The sequence below is a fragment of the Hyaena hyaena genome, unplaced genomic scaffold, assembly GCF_003009895.1.
Source record: "Hyaena hyaena isolate Hyena2069 unplaced genomic scaffold, ASM300989v1 scaffold_578, whole genome shotgun sequence".
NCBI lineage: Eukaryota > Metazoa > Chordata > Mammalia > Carnivora > Hyaenidae > Hyaena > Hyaena hyaena.
Genome location: NW_024081212.1, coordinates 806,129 through 828,915, shown reverse-complemented (window position 1 = coordinate 828,915; position 22,787 = coordinate 806,129). Strand labels below are relative to the sequence as shown.

Below are 22,787 nucleotides of genomic sequence, written 5' to 3'. Positions count from 1 at the left end.
AAACCCTTCCCTAAGCTGCTTACTTGTCAGACTCTGGCTCCACTTGGAAAGCAGAAGACAAAAACTTCAGCAGCTGGCTGAAAATGGCTCTTAAATTCTCTCCTGAAGTTTTAATTTTAGAACCACTGATAGGAGCAGTCCCTAGATCGCACCATTTTTAGCAGCTTATAGCAAAGCTGCCATGTAGTAAGAAGTATTTGTTTAGTGCAGAGTTTCCCAAAGGAGATTAATGGTGTGTTAGATATTCTACCTGTGGTTTTTACAATCTGTAATGGAAACATTTTACATTATCTTAGTATGGCCCCTATTTAAGTATTTACATGATACATTCTTTCTAGAATTTAATGTCAAGAAACATTTTCCTCTAGATGAACTCATCTAGTTGTACGCAATAATTTGAACTTGATAAACCTTTCCTGTATCCCCTTTTTCCTGGTAGTCAAGGAAAAAACCCCAAATATATCGATCTATATTGTATAATACACTTACACATATGTCACACATATGTAATATGTATGTAAAATACACATATAACACACATGTAATAAGTATGTAATAATACACATTTATTACATATACACATATATTATATATATGCCAGGTAATTGCATGGCATATATTTTTTTTAATGTTTTATTTATTTCTAGGGGAGAGAGAGAGACAGCATGAGCAGGGGAGGGTCAGAGAGAGAGGGAGTCACAGACTGAAACAGGCTCCAGGCTCTGAGCTGGCAGTCAGAACAGAGCCCGCCGCGGGGCCCGAACCCACGAACCGCAAGATCATGACCTAAGCGAAAGTCAGACGCTTAACCGACTAAGCCAGCCAGGCGCCCCATGGCATATATATTTTATAAACTGCCTTTTCACTTAGTAATAGATTATGATCATTTTTCTATGCAATAAATATAAAATTATTTTTAATGGTTGCATAGATTTCCATTGCATGGGTTAGTATCGCATAATTTATTTAATGGCACCCTATTGGTATCTTTAGATTGTTTTTATCTTTAAATTATACATATCCTTATTTAACTGTTTTATGTCCTTTTGTTGAAAGCCCCTTACAGTTACCATTCAAAATAGGCAGGAATAATGAATGAATACACGAATCCATGAACTCCTAGGGATAGCCTAGATGCCTACAACTAAAATTAGATTGCATTTGAATTATCATGTATTGTTTATGGCGCTGACACTGTCGAGATGAATAATTTTTTTCTCTCTCTTAGGTCCCAGCCAAAATGAGCGAATCTTCTTCCACTAGTTTTTCCGTGATTCATCCAACCTCTTCTGAAGGTCAAGGTCCTTCCCCTCGTCATCTGAGCCTCATGCATCCTGTTGTGGCCAAAAAGATCAGCTTCTACAAAAGCGGGGACCCGCAGTTTGGTGGGGTCAGGGTGGTGGTCAACCCTCGCTCCTTTAAGACATTTGATGCTCTGCTGGATAACTTGTCAAGGAAGGTCCCCTTGCCTTTCGGGGTGAGGAACATCAGCACCCCTCGGGGAAGGCACAGCATCACACGCCTGGAGGAGCTGGAGGACGGCCAGTCGTACCTGTGCTCCCACCGTAGGAAGGTGCAGCCGGTGGACCTCGACAAGGCCCGCCGGCGCCCGCGGCCCTGGTGCAGCAGCCGGGCCATCAGTGCGCAGGCGCACAGCTCCCCACCCGCGGCCGCCGCCGCCGCCGCCGCTCCCGGCATGCTACGCGCGCCGCGGAGGCTTGTGGTCTTTAAAAATGGCGACCCGAAGACGAGGCGCACGGTCGTTCTGAACCGAAGGGTAACCCAGAGCTTCCAGGGCTTTCTGCAGCACCTGATGGAGGTCATGCGGTTCCCGGTGGCCAAGCTGTACGCCACAGACGGAAGGAAGGTGAGTGTCCCAGGGGCTTCTCACCTCAGAGCTCCCGTCGTGTGAGATGGAAGGAAGCCCTGGAGGAGAAAGGCTTCGTGTATGTGTGTTCCCACCCTTGCGGGGTGGCGGTGGCTCACCTGGCTGGGTGGCCCCATTGTTCTCTGGTCGAGAAGATACCAACATCAGGGGCTCTTGTTAATTTCACTTTCTCCCCCTTTGTGCCATCCCTGAGCACAGAGTGGTATAATGTCTTAGCAGAGTCCAGTCGCGACAGTATTTCTTGAAAAGCCTTGGCCAAGAGTGATTTCTGTTAAGTAGAGAAAGCATTTTTTTCCTGTGATCCCTGCTGGAGGGTGGGGGAGCAGGGGAGAGTGCCCCCTGCAGCTGACAGCATGTTCCCCAGGCCGTTTCTCAGCTGGCCCAGGGAAGATGTTGGACTACAGCTGGGTATTTTGGTGGGGAATCAGAGGCAGTACTGCATACCATTTAAAGGTGTCTTTGGTGGGGCACGTGGGTAGCTCAGTTGGTTAAGCTTCCGACTCTTGATTTCCGCTCAGGTCATGATCTCACGGTTTTGTGAGTGAGCCCCACATCAGGCTTTGTGCTGAAGGGTGGAGCCTGCTTGGGATTCTCTCTCTCCCCTCTGCCATTCCTCTGCTCTCTCTCTCAAAATAAATACACTTAAAAATAAATAAAATAGCTATGGCAGAAGATAGATCTCTTCAGAAGACAAGAGTGTGCTGAGTGTGCTGGCTCACCCCGATACTTGGTAACTTTGTATGCGTTATTGGTGCTTGAAGAACGCTTGGTGAATGAAAGAATGCTTTCAAGTTCCAGAGGTTGTTGAATTCATCCCTTCTGCTATAAAATGACCATATGAAAAGAACAAAGTTTCATGTTGCTCATATGAGGACCTCAACTCTTGGGTTTTTCCAGGTTCCCAGTCTCCAGGCTGTGATCCTGAGCTCGGGAGCTGTGGTGGCAGCTGCAAGAGAGCCATTTAAGCCTGGAAATTATGACATCCAGAAGTACTTGCTTTCTTCACGATTACCAGGGGTCGCTCGTCATGAGTTTACCAAGGGGACTGCTAGGTCACAAAGCAGAAAGAGTGAGTCACTTAAATACGTAGCCCTTATTTTTAGCCTTGGGGTGTGTGTGTGTGTGTCTGTGTGTGTGTTTTAGGTACAATATATTAAAGAACGAAACAATCCATGCTTAAGTGGACAGTGTCCTTCATCACATGAGAGAAAATGAGGAGGGGGCCAAAAACATTCTAAACTGGAATTGGTCATATGTATAGTCGGAAAGAGTCATAGAGATTGTATGATTTTTACAGATTTTCCCAAATTGATCAATGACATATTTGTTTAAATTGATGAGGTATGTCTTTTGGGGGGGAGTATATGATACCTAGATTAAAAAATAAAAATGCCAGCATTTCTTGATTTGGAGAGGAATTCTATGGAATATTTTATAAGGGACATTTCTGCTAGTTGTAGCGTTTCCTGCAAATAATACTATGCAGTATCATAGCTGACCTCAGCAAGTTAGTTGAGTGACTGTATTTTAAAAAATCTGTAACTACATATGAACTCTATTGACAGTTCCGTAGGAAATGCTGCACACCATAGCATTATCCTTTGGGTAGGGGAGAGGAGGATTTGTGGATGCCCGAGTGTGGGATGTGCTGTTAAATTCTCTGTGAAGGCATGGCTAATTGTATTATTTATTGTGCTCAATATTTTAATCTCATTATTCATTGTGCAGTTTTTTGAGCTCTTTTGCTATAAGCAACTGAGTGCCATTTGTACTTAAATTTTGGTTTTTATTTAGACATTGAATAATATACCCTCTAAGTAGTATTAATCCCTCTACTTATTGCTAACATGGGTGAAATTCATCTGTTAGGGATATACTCAATAGGTGCCTATTAAGGATTCTCTTTTGTAGGCATTAGCTGTCAGATGTCTATTAAACATATGGTAGTACTCTTTCACTGCTCATTTTACTAAAATGATTTTATTATTTTGTGTTTGATATGGGTTGCTGAATATAATTTTTGATGGTGATAGGAATCTGAATATTTTGTTAAGTTTTATTTTAAAAGGTTATAAGGGAAACATTTTCATTTGCAGTTTTCGTAAATGTATACCAAAAATAAGAGAACATATTTTAGGCTTATACTCCGAAATGTTAAAGGTATTTAATTGATGCCAAGAATATGCAAATATATGCAAACTGCTAATAAGAATTTGATAGAGTTTACAAAGCATGAGCACCAACCAAAGTTATCGTTAGGATGCACATTAAAAATATAACCAGCTATCTGGCTCTGTCTAGCTCTTTGCTCTTTTATGCCCTGTATCAAATCAAATGCACTAATTATGCAGTGATTGCTAAATTAATAATTATTAGTTGATTAATCTTGACATTTATTTATTTAAGTGTTTATTTTTGAGAGAGAGAGTTTGTAAATGAGGGAGGGGCAGAGAGAGAGGAGACAGAGAGCTGAGAGTGCAGGGCCCAATGTGGGGCTTGAACTCGTGAACCCTGAGATCATGACCTGAGCCAAAGTCAGAGTGAGCCACTGAGGGTCCCCAATTAATCCTGAGTTTTAAATAAATTCCAAGACTGTTTTAGCTTTCATAATGCTGTAGGTGTCTCTCTTGTCTCTTTACAAAGAGGAAAATAAACATTACTGTAACTTTTTACTTGCTTGTTTGCATTGATAAGCAGCAGTTGGTTAGACTCCAGTTTTAGTACTGGTAAACAAAACAACAAAACAGAATCCCACAATTTTTTTTTTGTTTGTTTAGAATAGTTAGCAATTTCTACTTTATACTTATTGAAATTGTCTAATTAAACTAATTAAAATTAAAATTCTGTGAATCTTGTTATTGAAGTAGGATTATAGATTTCTCTTTTTATTTATTTTTATTTTAAGTTATTCATTTAGTTTTGAGAGAAAGAGAGAAAGAGAAAGCATGTAAGTGGGAGAGGGGCAGAGAGTAAGGAGAGAGAGAATCCCAAAAAGTCTCCGCACTGCCAGCACAGAGCCTGATGTGGGGTTTGAACTCACAAACGTGAGACCATGACCTGAGCTGAAACCCAAGAGTTAGATGCTTAAATGACTGAGCCACCCAGGCGGCCCTATTGGTTCTCTTTTTAAGAATAGCTTGTAAAGATGCAGCAGATATTACAGTTAATTCAAACAACAAATGAATACATTGAAGTGAGAAACCTACTAATAACATCTTACTATGAAATTTAGAAAATGTGATATTTTTGTACTAATTCTTTTTTTTTTTTTTTCTTTGCTGCCTCTTCTACTGGATATTTATAACTTCTCTATTTTCTACACTTCGATGTGGGGCATCTTTTACTCTTAAAATCTTGAAAGTGAGCACACGTGTGCCTTCAAGCTCAAGGTCCCAGATTTATTCTGTTTCTTCTGACAAAATGCATAATAATGATTGCTACTCAGACCATTATTTTACTTCTCAAAATTACTTGGCCTTGGAAAAAAATGCTTCTCAGAATTTATTGATATATCCTTCTGAAGATGATATTGAGAAATCAATTATTTTTAATCAAGATGGCACCATGATAGTTGAGATGAAAGTTCGATTTAAGATAAAAGAGGAGGAAACCATAAAATGGACCACCGTCAGTAGAGCTGGTCTTTCTAATAATGATGAAAAGAGTGAGGTAGGCAGTCTTCCAGGAAGAACAGATGATCCGTCATCTGGATTAAAGATTGCAGCATGCTCACTGTCTGCAGATGTCTCATCTCTGCAGAAAAGCGATACTCTAGAGGGCAGTTTGGTGGAGGAGGTAGACACTCAAATGACAGATCGGGAGACTGAAACTGGCACCTCTGCTAGCTGGGAGAATGCTGCTATGGACACAGACCCCATCCCGGAAACTCAGGATCAAGCAAAGCATCATTTTCATCGGCCTCCTACACCTGGGCCAAGGCGGGTGAGACAAAAGAAATCTGTGAGAGAGAGTGTGACTTTGGTATCTGAAACTGAAGTTCAAGAGGAAATTAGACAGTTTTCCTATAGTGAAGAAAGGGAAGATGGGGAAAACAAATCTGAGTATCACATGTTTACACATGCCTGTAGTAAGATGTCATCAGTATCTAACAAACCAGTGGTTGTTCATATCAGTAACAATGAGCAGACAGAGTCATCTTTAGAAAGAAAACAGGAAAGCAGACTGCTCAAGTCAGGTGCAGTACATGCTGATGTAGAAATTACAAGTGAAGAGATGTTAGAGGTGTCTCATAATAATGGCTTGCCACGGACCATGTCAGAGCACTCGGTTGTGGAGGGCAGTATAGTCAATAGCGTAACATCAGACAACAAAACTAGTATCAAAAACTTAAGACCTTATGGTAACACCAGTGATGGATTCAGTCCTGTGTTAGCAGATACCACTCATTGTTTAAGGAATGACTCTGGAACTGACATAACTAATTTTGAGACCCCAGCTTGTGGAGGGTCCTCCACTCTCACCACAAGAGTTGACAGACTAATTAATGAATTTGCTCAGTGTGGTTTAACAACATTTCCAGCAAATGAAAAGCAGATTTCATCATCTGTTGCCAGCAAAAAGAGGATGAAATCTCAGCAACAGGTGATAAATTCTAGGCATCGGGATGGGAAAATCGCAACCAAAGGAATTCTTAGTAAGAGTAAGAGAATACACAAAGGAGGTAGAATTGCACAGGAAATCATATTGGAGGGTTCACATGGTCCCCTTAAAGGAGGAATACTTTGTGAGGAGGATCTCCATGCAAGTGGTATGGTAATTGAATCAAATTATTCTTGTTCCAAAAGTAATCTCACTCTTATGAATTCCAAGAATTTCCATGTAAATAAGTTAAGTACTGTTCAGAATCCTAAGAAAGTTCAAGGACTTTTAGCCAAAAGAAAACCCAGACCACTAAACAAAGTGAGCTTAGGAGGACTTACAAAAAATGAGATTGGTCAAGGAGATAAAATATTTCCCCATAATGACTTTAGGTGTTGTAAAAATAGTTTGGAAGATCAAAATTTATTTCGTGTGTTTAACTTCCTTGAGCAAAACCCCAATGCTTTTTGTGGACCACAGGGTCAAGCAGCAGAAGCATCTTGGCATTTGAGAGGAATGACAAAGAGAAGTTTAGTTTCCAAAGTTAATAATTCACACATAAGTTTAAAAACTCAGAAAAAACAAAAAGGAGAGAAGTTGAAATTAAGTACCACTGTAAGTAAACAGCATGTTACAACCAGGGCAGATTCCGTAGCTTCTTTGAAAAAAGCTATTTCTCCTGAGGATGTCAGCCATCATTCAGCTCAGAATTATATACAGAGATGGTTGCAGAACATAAATCCACATCCCACCTTGCAACCTAGAAGATCAGCTCCAGTACGCAAGAAGGGAAGGAGTGTGTTAAGTCGTAACAATTCCCAGTCAAGTTCTGGAAAAGGAAGTAATTTTGTTAGGGAAGGTAATAAACATGTAAGTAAAAATGCTGGTTTGACAGGAAATAATGTAAGTAAAAAAGTAGATAAATCTTTTGACAAAGATAACAGTGAAGAAGGTACCGAAGATCTCTGTGAGGGGCAGGTGGAGTCTCTGAATGATGCTTACGTGCTTCCCTTGCATGAAAATTGTGCTTTGTCACAGTTAGCTATTGATGATCATAATACGAAAATCCAGGTATGTGCTAAAAACTTAGGATCAGAGGTAAGCCTCGTTTACCAAGAAATAAACGTAGCTACAAAAAGACACAGTGTGGAGGCTGCTATTCAAGTAGATCTTCTGGAAGAAGACACTCCTAAAGACCTTTTACCAGTCCTGTTGCTTCGCCAACTGCAAGCTTTAGTTCCTAGTCTTCCTAAGACTCAGAATGGAGTTGTTGAGATGCCAGGTTCACTTGCAGATATTCCCTTTCCTTCTTCAATATGTAAGTCATATACTAATGTCCTCCTAGCTTGGCTTCTGGTGCTAACCTTAAAAGGAAGTATAAACAGCTTCTGCCAAGGTGATGCTCACAAGACTACCAACAGAACTTCAGAAATACTTGCATTATTAGAAGTCCTAAAGCAAACTGCCCTCATAGAGGAAGCTGATGAGTTGAAGGCTGCTGTTGCCAGTTTGGTGGAGTCCACCGCAGATCAGTTTGGACTCACTGAGAAAGAACGAGACATGGTTCCAGTAGGACTTTCTGCTAGTTGTTCCACAGCCAACATTCAGAGAATTCCTGAGTGCACTGGAAATGGAAAAACACAGAAACTCTCCTCTGTAGATGGAGGCTACTCTGCCAGTGAGGACTGTGCCTCTGAAGTCTGTGTTTCAGAGGGGGCTTACTCTACGTGTGAGATGTGCACTGTGAATAAGACTAACCCTCCAAAAGAGGCTTGTAGCCTCAGTGACATTTTTTCGCCTATTGAAGGCCAGAGCATAGAACAGACCTCCATGAATAAGGCTGGTTCCCTAGGAGAGGTCTCTTCACTTACTGATGCTCTGTCTTCCGATAAGGCTTGTGCTTATGAGGAAAACCATGTTTGTGAAGCGGCTTGCCCAATTGGTGAGGCCTATGTTCCCAACAAAGACAGAAATACCAATGATTTTTTAAATTCCAAAGAAAACACACGTGCTGATAATTTCGAATTGACGGAACAAACAGAAAGAGTTGATGAAGTTCAGGAAGACCTAACTATCTTGGCAGATCCTGGGTGTAATTGTGGCTTTAATGTTTTGGTGTCACACCAAAGTATCAGCAATTTAGGCCACTGTGGCTTTCCCCTAAGTGAAACTGAACCAGAATTTGATAAGCAACACAGTTCCCTAGCTGAGTTTAAAAATCATTCATTAAAGAAATTTCAGAGTCAAAATGCATATACATCCTCTGATAGGGAAGACTCAAAGACTTCTGAAGAACCAAGCTCATTAACCAATAGCTTGACATCCAGTGAAAGAAACATTTCAGAATTGGAATCTTTTGAAGAATTAGAAAACCAAGACACTGATATCTTTAATACAAAGATTAATGCAGAAGATCAAGCCACTGAAGAGTTGAGCCAAAAAGAATTAGAGGCTAGTAAAAATTTGGAATTGATCGAAGTCTCTAGCAGAAACATTACAGAAGAAAAAAGAAATGGTGTTATTTGTGACACGATCAGTAGGCGGCTGGCAACACCACCATCTTTAGTTTTTTGCTATGATTCTAAGCAGAATAGTGAAAAGGAACTCAATGAAGGAGAAACTAAAATGAGAGTAAAAATGATGGTGAAAAGCATGGAAAGTGGAAGTTATTCAGAGTCTTCTCTTGATTTTAAAAATTGCTTCACAAGACCAGTGACTTCTGATTGGTCAGAATTTAAAGAGGACAGTGAGAATGAACAGCCATCCAGTGATGGCCCCAATGGCAGTTGTGAGGAGATTGCCCAAGAGAAAGAATACAGTAAAGGATTTGTTAAAAGGACAATTGAAAAACTTTACAGCAAAGGAGAGATTATTAAACCACCTTTTTTTCCTGGGTCTGCACACAGATCTCAGGTTTGTCCTTGTAATTCTGTGGAGTTTCAGTGTGCTAGGGAAGTAGGTCTTTATAATTCTGAAGGTCAGTCATTTGGCTCTTCTGAACAGGTATCTAGTAGTTCATCTGTGTTGCAGAAATTTCCAGAAGAAGGCCAAGATAAATATGACTTTAATGATGTGAGGGCCAGTTATCATGGGGGAGACAGTGTAGGACATGGCACAAAACGAGGCGATCATCACAGAATTGTCAGAGATCTAGAGGAAGGAATACTGATTGATAAAGGCAAGTGGCTTCTGAAAGAAAATCATCTGTTGAGAGTATCATCTCCTGAAAATTCTGGCTTATGTGGCAATGCAGACACCACATCAGTGGATACTCTACTTAATAATAGCACTGATGTACCATATTCACATTTTGGAAATTTGGCCCCAGGCCCAAACATGGCTGAGCTATCCTCTTCAGAATTAGAGGAACTGACTCAACCCCTTGAACTGAAATGCAGTTATTTTAACATGCCTCATTGTAGTGACTCTGAGCCTTTTTGTGAGGATTTGCTAGATGTTCAAAATAAAACTTGTGCCAAGGAGAGAATACCAAATGATCACGTGGAGGAGAAAGCTAGTCGTAAGTCAGAAAGAGTATGTACATCAGTCACTCATGCCTTTACGTCCACTGGTAACAAAGTCCATCCTGTTGCTGATGATACTATTAAAAACCAACCATTGCCTGGTAATAATGTAATTCATGGTGCACTTCAGGAAGGTGATGCTCTGGATAAACTCTATGCTCTTTGTGGTCAGCATTGCCCAATACTAACTGTGATCATCCAGCCTATAAATGAAGAGGACCGAGGATTTGCATATTGCAAAGATTCTGATATTGAAAATTTGTTGGGTTTCCATTTATGGATGAAAATACACCCGTATTTGCTGCAATCGAACAAAACCATGTTTAGAGATGAGAACGGTAAAGCAAGTGGTAGAAAAACATTTATTGATAATACCATTGATGATACATTTAATCGGTTTTATTTTAATAATCTATTTGACTTGATGGATAAAAGAAAATTAATAAAACTAAAACAAATTAGCTCTTTGGACTTAGGGGAAGAAAATAATTTAAAGAAATTTCAATTATATTTAAAGAAAGGGTTTTGTGTGGATTTCTTGCACCCATCATTGTTGGTTGTGGATGTTGTGAATTCAAATACACAGGACCCCACCAGTCAGACACATGAAATCTTTCAAGTAATTGATGAGAATAACAACTTATTAAATAACAGATTCCGGAACTCAAGAACAAATCTCAACCAAGTGGTAAGAGAAAATATCAACCATCATTTCTTTGAAATGCATAGTCAAGCCTGCCTATTTTACAAAGTTGAGACACCTTTAAATATTAGCAACAGAAATATATTAGAAATATTTTATATATTTGAGGATGAAAATCTGTTCATTTGGGAAGAGGAAAACTGATTTGACTGATCTTGAAAGCACTGATGAACAAGAGGATTTATAATTTTAATGTTAGCACAGCCTTTTTAAATCAGTGCATTTCCCCCGCTCATAGTAAGATGAAACACAAGGGATGGATATAGACTAGATAACCTCTAAAAACTTTCCACTTCTTTAAAATGAGCTTACTCTAGAAAGGTTGCACTTGGATAATCTGGTTTGACTTTAAGTATTCCACTGTTCTTCATTTTTCCGAAAATCACAGACTCAGTTTTTATTCTGTAATTTTTGAATTTTCTGTGTGTTTTTCCCTGAGCATATATAATTTTCCTACAACTGTGATTTTTCTTCCAGGACATCATAAATGCCCTAAGGACAGGAATCATATTTTTTTCTCTGTTTATATTGTCTGTTTTTGTGCAAAATGTATATTGGTGAATAAAATGTATCGGTGAATAAATGGAGTAGACATAGTCTCAAATGTACTTCATTTATTAATTTTAACTACTGATTTAATTAAGGTATGATTGTAAGATTTCTGCAACATTCTTCTAAGTTTCTTGGGCCAAATGTCTTGAACCTAATTTCTTGGGAACATCTACCTAATGAACTTGCAAGCATTTCAGTGGGACCGAATTAACCATGTGTTCTCATGATTAGAAAAAGATTCTTTACCGGTATGCTTCTTCTCTAGTACTTTGCCTAGGAATTATAATCTTTTAAACATTAGTAAAATGTCAAGAAACCCAAATAAGTCAGAAAAAAAGGAAAAACTTAATGCATGCTCTGTGAAGAAAAATTAAAGGAGCTAGAATGACTTAACTTGGAAAAGAAAAGAAAAAGGTGACTTTAAAATTCTCAGAACTGAAGAACTTCTGTGAAGAGCTTGACATTTTTTTTATGTTCAACTGCATTAATAAAAAATTTATTAGATGAAAATAAAAACATGTCTAGAAGGATAAATAAATTTGATTAGACCATATATTGCTTGTTTTGAATACTTGTGGTATTTTGCCTGAGATTTATCCAGGGAACCTTTTAAGTGAGATTCCTCACACTTCATGATTGTATAACGGTATAGAAACAAATCTGATAAACCATTAAAATCTATGTTTCTTATCTGAAACTGACTCAGAGTAGAACAATTAATGTTTTTTGGAGCTACATATGGAGGTGCTAAAATAACTTAAATTTGGCATTGAGTCATTAAAGGTAACTAATTACATAAAAAATATCAGTTCAGCATGAGTCATAAATCCATAAACAAATAAGAGTTGCTGTTTATTTCACCAGATGAAAACTGCCTCTACATAGAGTATGCCTTTTCTACATTAGGTGATGTGCTTTTCTCATTGACAAGTGGAAGTTGTGGTGTTACATAAGCTTCTGTACTGACCAATGAGAATTTTGTTGACATAAAAGGGTTGAAATTGTGGAGAAATAATAGAAAGGGGAGAAGAATTAATGTTAATTTTGTGTGTACTTTATAGTAGGGTCTGTGGTAGTCTTACAGATTTATTAAACGTAAACACCTTCCTCATAAAGATGCTGTGAGTTTGGCTTTGCTACTCCCTTTTTATAGGTGAGAGACTCTAGAGCAGGGAGGTAAAGTATTTTCATCAGTCGTGCACAGTATCATGTCAGAATTTGAACCCATACCTTTGAACCCACAATCTATTTTTAATACACCCTTATTCTTTTTATATGAAGAAAGTGGTAAAGTGCTTAAAAAATTTAGTGCTCTCCCCAGTGAAGAGAGAGAAGGAAATTAGTCTTTTTAATTTGGAAAGAGAATGATATTTAGATGTATCAAGGAATTGGGGAATCACAATAGCTGGGAATGTTTGGGAAAATATGGCATGGAGCATCTGATTTTTAGCAATTTTACTGCATATGTTACATTAATATAACACTCCTGGGTGGGCCCAGATGATATTGGGGAAAAGAAATTGAGAGTGACATACATAAATTAGTAATGCATGGCTGGGTAATGTTCTTATTTAAGATAAATGGGTTCATATGCATTGAATTCTGAAATTCAGAATCACATCTTATATCATGTTTCTATCCCAGTTTTAGCATATTGCTTGGCACATGGGAAACACCTAGTAAATGTGTGTTGAATGGTTATGGAATGATTTTGAATGCTTTTTCTTTACCCTTATCTTCAGATTCATACGTGTAGGGGATTATGCAAAGAGGCTGAGAGATATATCTAAGTTTTTTGTTTTTATGAAGCAATAGTTAAATCATTAAAAAGGTCTCTGGAAGTAATTTTTTTCTTTTAAACATTCAAATGATTAAACGTTTTTTTTCCCCACAAGATTTGCATTGAGTGGTAGAAGACTCAATGAAACTTTAGAAGAAATTTAAGAATGTTATTCCACCAACTTGTCTTTTGCCTACTGTGTTTTGGAGAATATGGCCAAGTTAAGAATCTTGGAATCCAGGTGGAATGGTGTAATTACTGTTTCTGGCCACAAGATGTCAGCTGTGCTATGCGCTGTCCCCGCTCCATTGCTGCGCTCAGGAGGCTCGTGTTGCTAGAGTGCATCCAAGACTGAGACAGTCCTGGGCTGCGGTTTGCTTCTGCTTCAGAAAACTGAGGATCCATTTGTACAGCTCCCCTCTGTCCGCAGGTCTTAAACCCAGAAGGCATATCAGTATTCAGAATTAGAGGAAATATTCTGTTAGTAGCAAGGAGCCGAAGTTGAAAAGTAGAGGCGATATTAGAAGTGCAACCTATCTGGGGCGCCTGGGTGGCTTAGTCAGTTGAGCGTCCGACTTTCGCTTAGGTCATGATCTCGAGGTTCGTGGGTTCGAGCCCCGCGTCGGGCTCTGTTCTGACTGCCAGCTCGGAGCCTGGAGCCTGTTTCAGTCTGTGACTCCCTCTCTCTCTGACCCTCCCCTGCTCACGCTGTCTCTCTCTCTCCCCTAGAAATAAATAAAAATATTTAAAAAAAAAGTGCAACCTATCCAAGAATCCTCAGAGTTGATCCCGAGGAAAGGTGAATTTTGAGAGTGGGAACAACCCAAAATCCTAACTCAAGTTGAAACTAAGTTAATGAGTCATTGGCTCAGTGATTTTTACATGAAGTTTTCAGATATCTTAATCTTTCAGTGACATAAAACACATTGTCCCAATTTCGGGGTTTAGACTGAAGTATCAAAACCATGTTTCATGTCTGTGACACTCATTTTGTTAGTTTTCTCATCTGTAAAATGGGGCCACCCCTTTGAAGGTCTTAGGATGTAGCTACCTTATAAGATTGTTGTGAGAGGATCACTTCAGGGAATGATTGTAAAAGCATTACAGTGTGCTTAATACATTTTAGCTGTCTTGTTTTTATTTCCAATTTAAATTTTGTTACCCTTTTAAAAAAATTGAGGTAGAGCTAACACACAATGTTATGTTAGTGTCAGGTGCACAGCATAGTGATTTGACAGCTCTGTGTGTTATGCTGTGCTCTCTGCAAGTTGTAGCTACTCCCTGTCACAATACAACACTCCTGCAACACCATCCACTATATTCCCTGTGCTGTACCTTCTGTGCCTCTGAAATGCCCTCTAGATGCATCCATGTTGTTGCAGATGGCAAGATCGCATTCTTTTTTATGGCTGAGTAATATTCTGCATATATGTACACCACTTCTCTATCCATTCATCTATTGATGGACACTTGGGCTGCTCCCATATCTTGACTATGGTAAATAATGCTGCAGTAAACGTAGGGGTGCATATATCTTTTTGAATTCCTGTTTTTGTTTCCTTTGGTGGAATAACTGGGTCATATGGTATTTCTGTTTTTAATTTTTTGAGAAACCTCTGTAATGTTTTCTACAGTGGCTGAACCAATATACTTTTCCACCAGTAGCACACAAAGGTTCCATTTTCGCCACATCCTTACTAAAACTTATTCCTTGTCTTTAAATACTAGCCATTCTGACAGGCATGAGGTGATATTTCATTGTGGTTTTAATTTGCATTTTGCTGATGATTAGTGATGTTGAACATCTTTCAAGTATCTGTTGGACATCTTTATGTCTTCTTTGGAAAAATATCTATTAAGATTCTCTGTCCATTTTTAATCAGATTATTTATTTTGTTGGTGTTGAGTTATACGTTCTTTATATGTTTTGGATATTAACCCCTCATTAGATATACTATTTGCAAGTATCTTCTTCCAGTCACTGCATTGCTTCTGTTGTGGTGGTGTTGTGTTGATGGTTTCCTTTGCTGTGTAAGTTGAGATACCTCCAACTTTGTTCTTCTTTCTCAAGATTCCTTTGGCTATTTGAAGTCTTTTGTAGCTCCATACAAATTTTAGTATTATTTGTTTTAGTTCTGTGAAAAATGCTGTTGGTATTTTGATAGGGATTGCATTGAATCTATAGATTGCTTTCAGTAGCATGGACATTTTAACAATATTAATTCTTCTAATCCATGAGGATGGAGTATCTTTCCATTTGTATTTTCTTTCATTTCTTTGTTCAGTGTTTTATAGTTTTCAAAGAATAGGTCTTTTAGCTCTTTGGTTAAATTTATTCCCAGGTATTTTATTCTTTTTGGTACAATTGTAAATGGGATTGTTTTCTTGATTTCTCCTTCTGCTACTTTGTTATGAGTATATGGAAATGGCAACTGATTTTTGTATATTAATTTTATATTTTGCAACTTCAGTGAATTCATTCACCAGTTCAATAGTTCTTTGTTTGAGACTAGGGCATTCTAAATATAGTATGTCTGCAAATAGTTACAGTTTTACTTCTTACTTACTAATTTGGATATCTTTTATTTCTTGTCTGATTGCTGCAGCTAGGACTTTCAGTACTATGTTGAATAAAAGTGGTGTGGGTGGACTTTATTGTCTTATTCCTGATCTTAGAGGAAAAGATTTCATGTTTTTTACCAATGATTATGGTGTTAGCTTTGGTTTTGGTCTTTATTATGTTGAGGTATCTTTCCTCTAAGCCCACTTTATTGAGAGCTTTTTAAAAAAATAAAAAAATTTTTTAACATTTATTCATTTTTGAGAGTGAGAGAGACAGAGCATGAGAGGGGGAGGGGCAGAGAGAGAGGGAGACACAGAATCCTACACAGGCTCCAGGCTCTGAGCTGTCAGCACAGAGCCCAAAGTGGGGCTCCAACTCTCTCCAGCCACGAGATCATGACCTGAGCTGAAGTCAGACACCTAACCGACTGAGCCATCCAAGCTCCCTGAGAGATTTTTTAAAAAATTATGAACAGTTATGTATTTTGTTAAATGTTTTTATGCTACTGAGATGATTCTATGTTTCTTTTTAAAAAAAATTTTTTTATGTTTTATTTATTTTTGAGAGAGAGAGACAGCATGAGCAGGAAAGGGACAGAAAGAGAGCAAGACACAGAATTGGAAGCAGGTTCCAGGCCCTGAGCTGTCAGCACAGAGCCCGATGGGGGGATCGAACCCATGAACTGTGAGATCATGACCTGAGCCGAAGCTGGATGCTTAACTGACTGAGCCACCCAGGCGCCCCTGAGATGATTCTATGTTTCTTTTCTTTCTTCTTGTTAGTGTGATGTATTCATGAATGTTCAACCACTCTTTTATCCCTAGAATAAATCCCATTTGATTGTGGCAAATACTTTTTAAAAATATATTGTTGAATTTGGTTTGCTAATATTTTGTTGAGTATGTTTGCATCTATGTTTATCAGAGATACTAGCCTGTAGTTTTGTTTTTGTTCTTTATTGTAGTGCTTTTGTCTGGTTTTGGTATCAGGATAATGGTGGCCTTGTAGAACAAATTGGGAAGTTTTTCTCCTTCTCTTTTTTGGAATAGTTAGAGAAGAATAGGTATTAACTCTTTTTTAATTTTAACTTTTTAAAAAATGTTTTATTTATTCCTGAGGGAGAGAGAGCATGAGTAGGGGAGGGTCAGAGAAAGAGGGAGACATCGATCATGATCTGAGCCAAAGTCAGATGCTCAACGGACTGAGCCACCCAGGCGCCCTGGTATTAACTCTTTTCTAAATGTTTGGTAGAATTCGCCTATGCAACCATCTGGTCCTGGACTTTGTTGGGAGATTTTTCATTACTGATTCAGTGTCATTACTAGTAATTGGTCCCTTCAACTTTTCTATTTCTCTCTGATTTAGTTTTAGGAGATTGTATGTTTCTAGCAATTTCTCCTTTTCTTCTAGGTTGTACAATTTGTTGGCATCTAAATTTTCATATTTTCTTATAATTCTTTGTATTTTTGTGGTGTTGATTGTTATTTCTCCATTTTGAGTTTATTTGAGTCTTTTATCTGTGTGTCTGTATGTTTTTATGATGAATCCAGCTAAAGGTTTATCAATTTCTTGATCTTTTAAAATAGCCAGCTCTTAGTGTCATTGATTTTTTTCCTGTTATTGTTAGTCTCTATTTCATTCATTTCTGCTTTTATCTTCATTATTTTTTATCTTCTACTAGAGTTGACTATTCTTATTTTTCTAGCTCCTCTGGTGTAAGAGTAGGTTGTTTATTTGATATTTTTCTTGTTTCTTGAGATAAGCTAGTATCACTATAAACTTTTCTCTCAGAATTGCTTTTTCTTTGTCCAAAAGATTTTGGACCGTTATCTTTTTACTTTCATTTGTCTCCATTTATTTTTTGGTTTCCTCTTTGATTTTATGGTTGATCCGTTCATTGTTTAGTTGCACGTTGTTTAGTCGCCATGTATTTGTGTTCTTACCAGATTTTTTCTTATAATTGATTTCTAGTTTCGTACTATTGTGGTCAGAATAAATGCTTGATATAAATTTAGTCTTCTTAAACTTATTGAGACTTGTTTTATGGCCTAATATGTTATCTGTCCTGGAGAATAGTCGGTGTGCACTTGAAAAGAATGTGTATTCTGCTCTTTTTGGATGGAATGGTCTGTACAAATATCTGTTAGGTCCATCTGGTTTAATGTGTCATTCAAAGCCACTGTTTCTTTGTTGCATTTCTGTCTGGATGATCTATCCATTGATGTCAGTGGGGTGTTAAAAATCCCCCATTATGATTTTATTACTGTCAGTTTCTCTTTTGATATCTCTTAATGTTTGCTTTATATATTTAGGTGTTCTGTATGGGTGCATAGATATTCACAGTTGTTGTATCTTCTTGTTGGATTGGTTTATCATTGTGTAGTGCTCTCTTTGTCTTCTGCTACGCTCTTTGCTTTGCTTATTTTGTCTAATAAGCATTGCTTCCCCAGGCTCTTTTTGGTTCCTTTCGCAGGATACATGTTTTTCTGTCTGTATGTGTCTTTAGGTCTGAAGTGAGTCTCTTGTAGGCAATGTACTAGATGAGTCTTTTTTTTTTTTTTTTTTAAATCCACTTAGTCACACTATATCTCTTGAATGGAGCATTTAGTCCATTTATATTTAAAGTTATTTGGTTTTGAGTGGCTCAGTTGGTTAAGTGTCTCACTCGTGGTTTCAGCTTGGGTCATGGTTTCATGGCTTGTGGGTTCAAGCCCCGCATTGGGCTCCATGCTGGCAGTGCAGAGCCTGCTTGAGGTTCTCTGTCTCCTGCTCCCTCTGCTCCCCGCCTGCTGTCTGTCTCTCTCTCTCACTATCAAAATAAATAAATAAACATAAAAATAATTAATGATGGTTATGTCAAATGGTATTGCCATTTTGTTAGTTTTCTGATTATTATGTAGTCTCTTCCTTCCTTCCTTCCCTTTTGGTTTGATGTCTTTGTTTAGGGTTATGTTTGGCTTTCTTTTTTTTATTTTTTATGTATTATAGGTTTTGAATTGTTGTTACCACTGGGTTCTCATGTAACATCTTATGTGTATAGCAGTCTGTATTAAGCTGATGGTTGCTTAAGTTTGAACACATTCCAAAAGCATTAAGTTTTTACTCCTCCCTCTATGTTAAATATATGATATCATATTTTACGTATTTTTATGTATCCTTGACTGATTTTTTTAGATATAATCATAATCAATTATACTACTTTTGTATTCTAATCTTCATACTGGTTTTATAAGTGATCAATTTACGACCTTTACTATATGTTTGCTTTTACCATTGAATTTTTTTTCCTTTCATAATTTTCTTCTCAATGGTCTTTTCTTATCACCAAAAGCATTACCTAAAGGGAATTTCTTATAAGGCTGGTTTAATGGTGATGAACTCGTCTAACTTTTGTTTGGGATCTTGCCCATTATGAATGGCAGCCTTGCTAGATAGAGTATTTTTGGTTATAGGTTTCTCCCTTTTAGCACTTAAAATGTATCATGCCACTTCCTTCTGGCCTGCAAAGTTTCTGCTGAAAAATCAGCTGATAGTCTTATGGGATTTCTTTGTATGTAACAGTTTCTTTTTTCTTGCCACTTTTAAATTTTTCTATCCTTATTTTTTGTCATTTGAATGATTATGTACTTAGTGTGGCCCTCCTTGGTTCATCTTGTTAGGAGCTTCTGTACTTTCTAGACTTAGATGACTGTTTCCTTTCCTAGATGAGGGAAGTTTTCAGCTATTTCTTCAAATAAGTTTTCTGTCCCTTGTCTCTTCTCCTTCTGAGAGTCCTACAGTGTAAACGTTACTATGCTTGATGATGCCACTGACCTCCCTTAACCTATTGTAATTTTTTTATTATTCTTTTTTCTTTTTGCCGTTCAGCTTAGTTGTTTTCTATTGCCCTATCTTCCAGATTACTAATTTGTCTTTCTGCTTTTGCTGTTCAGCTTACTTGTTTTCTATCATGCTGTCTTCCAGATTACTAATTTGTCTTTATGCTTTTGCTATTCAGTTTAGTTATTTTCTGTTGCCCTGTCTTCCAGATTACTAATTTGTCTTTCTGCATCCTCTAATCTGCTTTTAATTACCTCTAGTGTACTTTTAAATTTCAGCTATTGAACTCTTCAGGTCTGACTGGTTCTTTGAAATGTTTCCTAGCTCACTGTTGAAGTCCTCATTGAGATCCACTCTTTTCTCAAGTCCAGTGAGTATTTTTATGACCATTACTTTGAATTTTTTACTAGGCGTATTGCTTATCCTTGTTTCATTTAACTCTTTTGCTGGGATTTTTGTCTTGTTCTTTCATTTGTGACACATTCCTTTGTCTCCTCATTTTGTCTAACTCTGTTTCAGTGTGTCGAATCAATCAGCTACATCTCCTGGCCTTGAGAGTGGTGGTCTTGTACAGAAGAGGTTTGAGTTACTCTGTGGCACAGTCCTTCCTGGTCTCTGGCATCAGGCTCTGTTGGTGTCCTGTGTGGGTTGCATATATGCTTACTCTCATGGCTGAGCCATTGTTGCCTTCAGCCTAATTCAGTTGCAGTGACCCTTGTTGCCCACTGTGGGTGCACCGGGCAGGGTCCCTGCACTGTTGAGAGGCCTGTCTGAGGTCACTGTGGGCTCTTTGGTGGATGGGGCCAGCAGAGAGACTAGCTGTCTGCAGTTTGCCTTCCCACCTCAGCTGCAGGTGCACGGAAAGATAGGGCTCGTTCCCATGGCAGCCAGCTGGGAGGCAGGGTTACTTTCCCTGGCTCCTGCCCGGATCCTTGCCTGGGGCGGCTGGGCAGGGGCTGCTGTGGAGGGACGCCTGCTGAGGCAGGCAGGCTGGGTGGAGTGGCCCACAAGGGAGGGGCAGGGCATGTGGCGCTAGCAGAGTCGGCAGGAGAGTGTTAGCACTGGCTCCCGCAAGCATCTGGCTGTCTAGACAGGCGCTGGGAAAGAGAAATGGCGTCTGGCAGCACTTTTGTGTCTGGGAAAATCCCCTGGAGATCCCTACCCCTCCAGCACATATTCCAAAATCAGTCAGGAAACCTTTACAGATACCTCAGGTGATTTCCAAAGTGCTGCTGCTTTGCTGTCTCAGGCTGGGTTATTTATTATGCTGGCTGTGTAAGAGTAGGGACTCCGTTTTCTGTTGCCCTCTAGCTCTTTTTGGCCTTAAGCTCACTGATTTTTAGAGTTACTGGAGTTAAGCCCTACTGATTATTATTTATTTATTTATTTTAATTTTTCTTAACATTTATTTATTTTTGAGAGAGTGCCAGCGGGGAAGGGGTAGAGAAAGGGGAGACACAGAATCTGAAGCAGGTGCCAGGCCCTGAGCTGTCAGCACAGAGCCCACGTGAGGGTCGAACCCACCCCGTTGTGAGACCATGACCTGAGCTGAAGTCGGACAGTTGACTGACTGAGCCCCCCAAATGCTCCTGATTTTTAAAGCTCCCCAAGTTAAGCCCTATTGGTTTTCAAATCCAGATGTTATGGAGACTCATGTTTCCAGTGCAGGTCCCCAGTGCCCCGGGTGCTTAGTGTGGGGTCTGGTCCTTTCCTTCTCTGTGCCTGGGGTGCCCCTCCTGTTTGTGGCGATCCGTCAGGGGTTTAGTTCCCCACTCTGTCTTTGCCCCTCCTACCTTTTTTGACATGGCCTCCTCCCCACAGTTAGCTGTGGAAGGTCTGCTCTGCTAGTCCTCAGCTCGTTTTCAGAGTTAGTTGTACAGATAGAGCTGTTATCTTAGTTTGTCCATGGAGCAAGGCGAGCTCATGATTCTCCTAATTTTTCTTCCCAAACTATCACATGTTAGCTTTTTTTTTTAAGCCATTAGTATTAATGACTTTTAAAAATATGCTTTTAAAACGTGTGTGTGTATGTGTGTGTTCATCAAATAGCCGAGTGGACCCTGGCTGGTGGCACGCACTGCCGTGGCAGCTGGCTCTCCCGCGGATGCACAGCAGTGGGGCTGGAGTCGGAAGTCAAGCTGAGGGCCGGCGAGTGCACAGTGAGCCCGGTGGTGCGGTCGGTGACAGGAGGTCGGGCTGGCACCAGGCCCACAGTTGTCAGTGGCTGTGTGTGCAGGGTGTGCACGCTGTGGCTGCTGGGTGTGCCCGCTGTGTGCAGGGTGTGCCCGCCGTGGCCGAGGGGCGTGCCCGCCGTGACTTCGGGGCGTGCACGCTGTGACCGCAGGGCGTGGCCGCTGTGGCCGCGGGGCGTGCCCACTGTGTGCAGGGTGTGCCCGCTGTGGCTGCAGGGTGCTCCCACAGGCGCGCACATGGCGGGGGGTGGGCAGTGATGAGGGTTGGGCTGGGGGCTTTCAGGCACACAGGGGAGCCCAGGGGGCAGGCCAGTGACCAGAAATAGGACTGAACGCAGGCTGCGGATGGCGGCCGGGGCCTTGGGGTCGGCGTGCAGCGCCAGGACTCCAGGATCTCGCCGTGGGCGCACGTGTGGCAGGAGAGGCTGGTGATGAGGGTCGGGCTGTTGGAGTTCAGGCGCGTAGCCAGAGATGTGCCCTGGGCATGCTAGTGGTGGAGGCCAGCGTCCGCCCTCGCACAGCTTTATAGGGCTGTGCTCTAGCTGCAGGGGTGGATCCCGGTCTTCACAGGTGGGTGGGAGGCTGTGGGGACGGGATCAGGTGGCTGGTATCTTTAAACACAAACACCTGAGGGGCAAAACTGGTGAAATGTGTAGGGGGCCTGCAGTGGCCGTGCTGGCAACGGATCTCTTCTGTGCTGAAAGCGGCTCAGGCCCCCCGGGGAGCGGGCTGCAGGGTGCCGTCCCGCTGGTGCCCAAGGCCGATGCTGCGAGCCCCTGTCCGTACCCCTTGTTCTTGGCCGTCTCTGTGCATCTCGGCCTCACCAGTCTCCAGGTGCGGTGAAACCCAAGCGGGCGTTCATGTGGCGCCCCAGAGGGCTGGGGAAGCTGCCCCCCTGCTCCCCTTTTGCTAGCGAGGGAACTTCTTTATAGCTGTGGTGGTTCCTGCTGGTGCTGGGCTGGGCTGTCCTGGGTGATGAGGTGATATAGACCAGAGGAGGCTGTCTTTTCCTCTTTGTGGGGTGATTTTCAGGTGTGTCGTTCACTCTGTTGCTGACGTTTCCGAAGTGGCCTCTGAGCTCTGCCAGAGCTGTTTCTGTTCCTGAGTGGCTGGCTAACTGTTGACCTTCTTGGGGGACAAGACTGGGTCTCCCCCTCCGTCATCTTG

General features: G+C 40.3%; 2 protein-coding genes across 2 annotated transcripts in view; both read left to right on the top strand.

The window, feature by feature from the left end:
* The first annotated feature begins 1,191 nt into the window (after positions 1-1,191).
* The window catches only part of RP1 (RP1 axonemal microtubule associated), a 284,132-nt gene continuing 262,536 nt past the window's right edge, over positions 1,192-22,787 (top strand). Inside the window, 2 exon segments of the mRNA XM_039256605.1 lie at positions 1,192-1,867; positions 2,786-2,957. Coding sequence (XP_039112536.1) covers positions 1,241-1,867; positions 2,786-2,957 — 799 coding nt within the window. The 5' untranslated portion in view covers positions 1,192-1,240.
* LOC120248301 (oxygen-regulated protein 1-like) lies at positions 5,453-11,819 on the top strand. Its single transcript, XM_039256603.1, has one exon. It carries the CDS (start codon positions 5,453-5,455, stop codon positions 10,856-10,858), a length of 5,406 nt encoding a protein of 1,801 aa, XP_039112534.1. The 3' UTR covers positions 10,859-11,819.

Excerpts from the sequence above, each read along its gene's own strand:
- LOC120248301 (XM_039256603.1), top strand. The coding sequence starts at position 5,453 with ATGATAGTTGAGATGAAAGTTCGATTTAAGATAAAAGAGGAGGAAACC.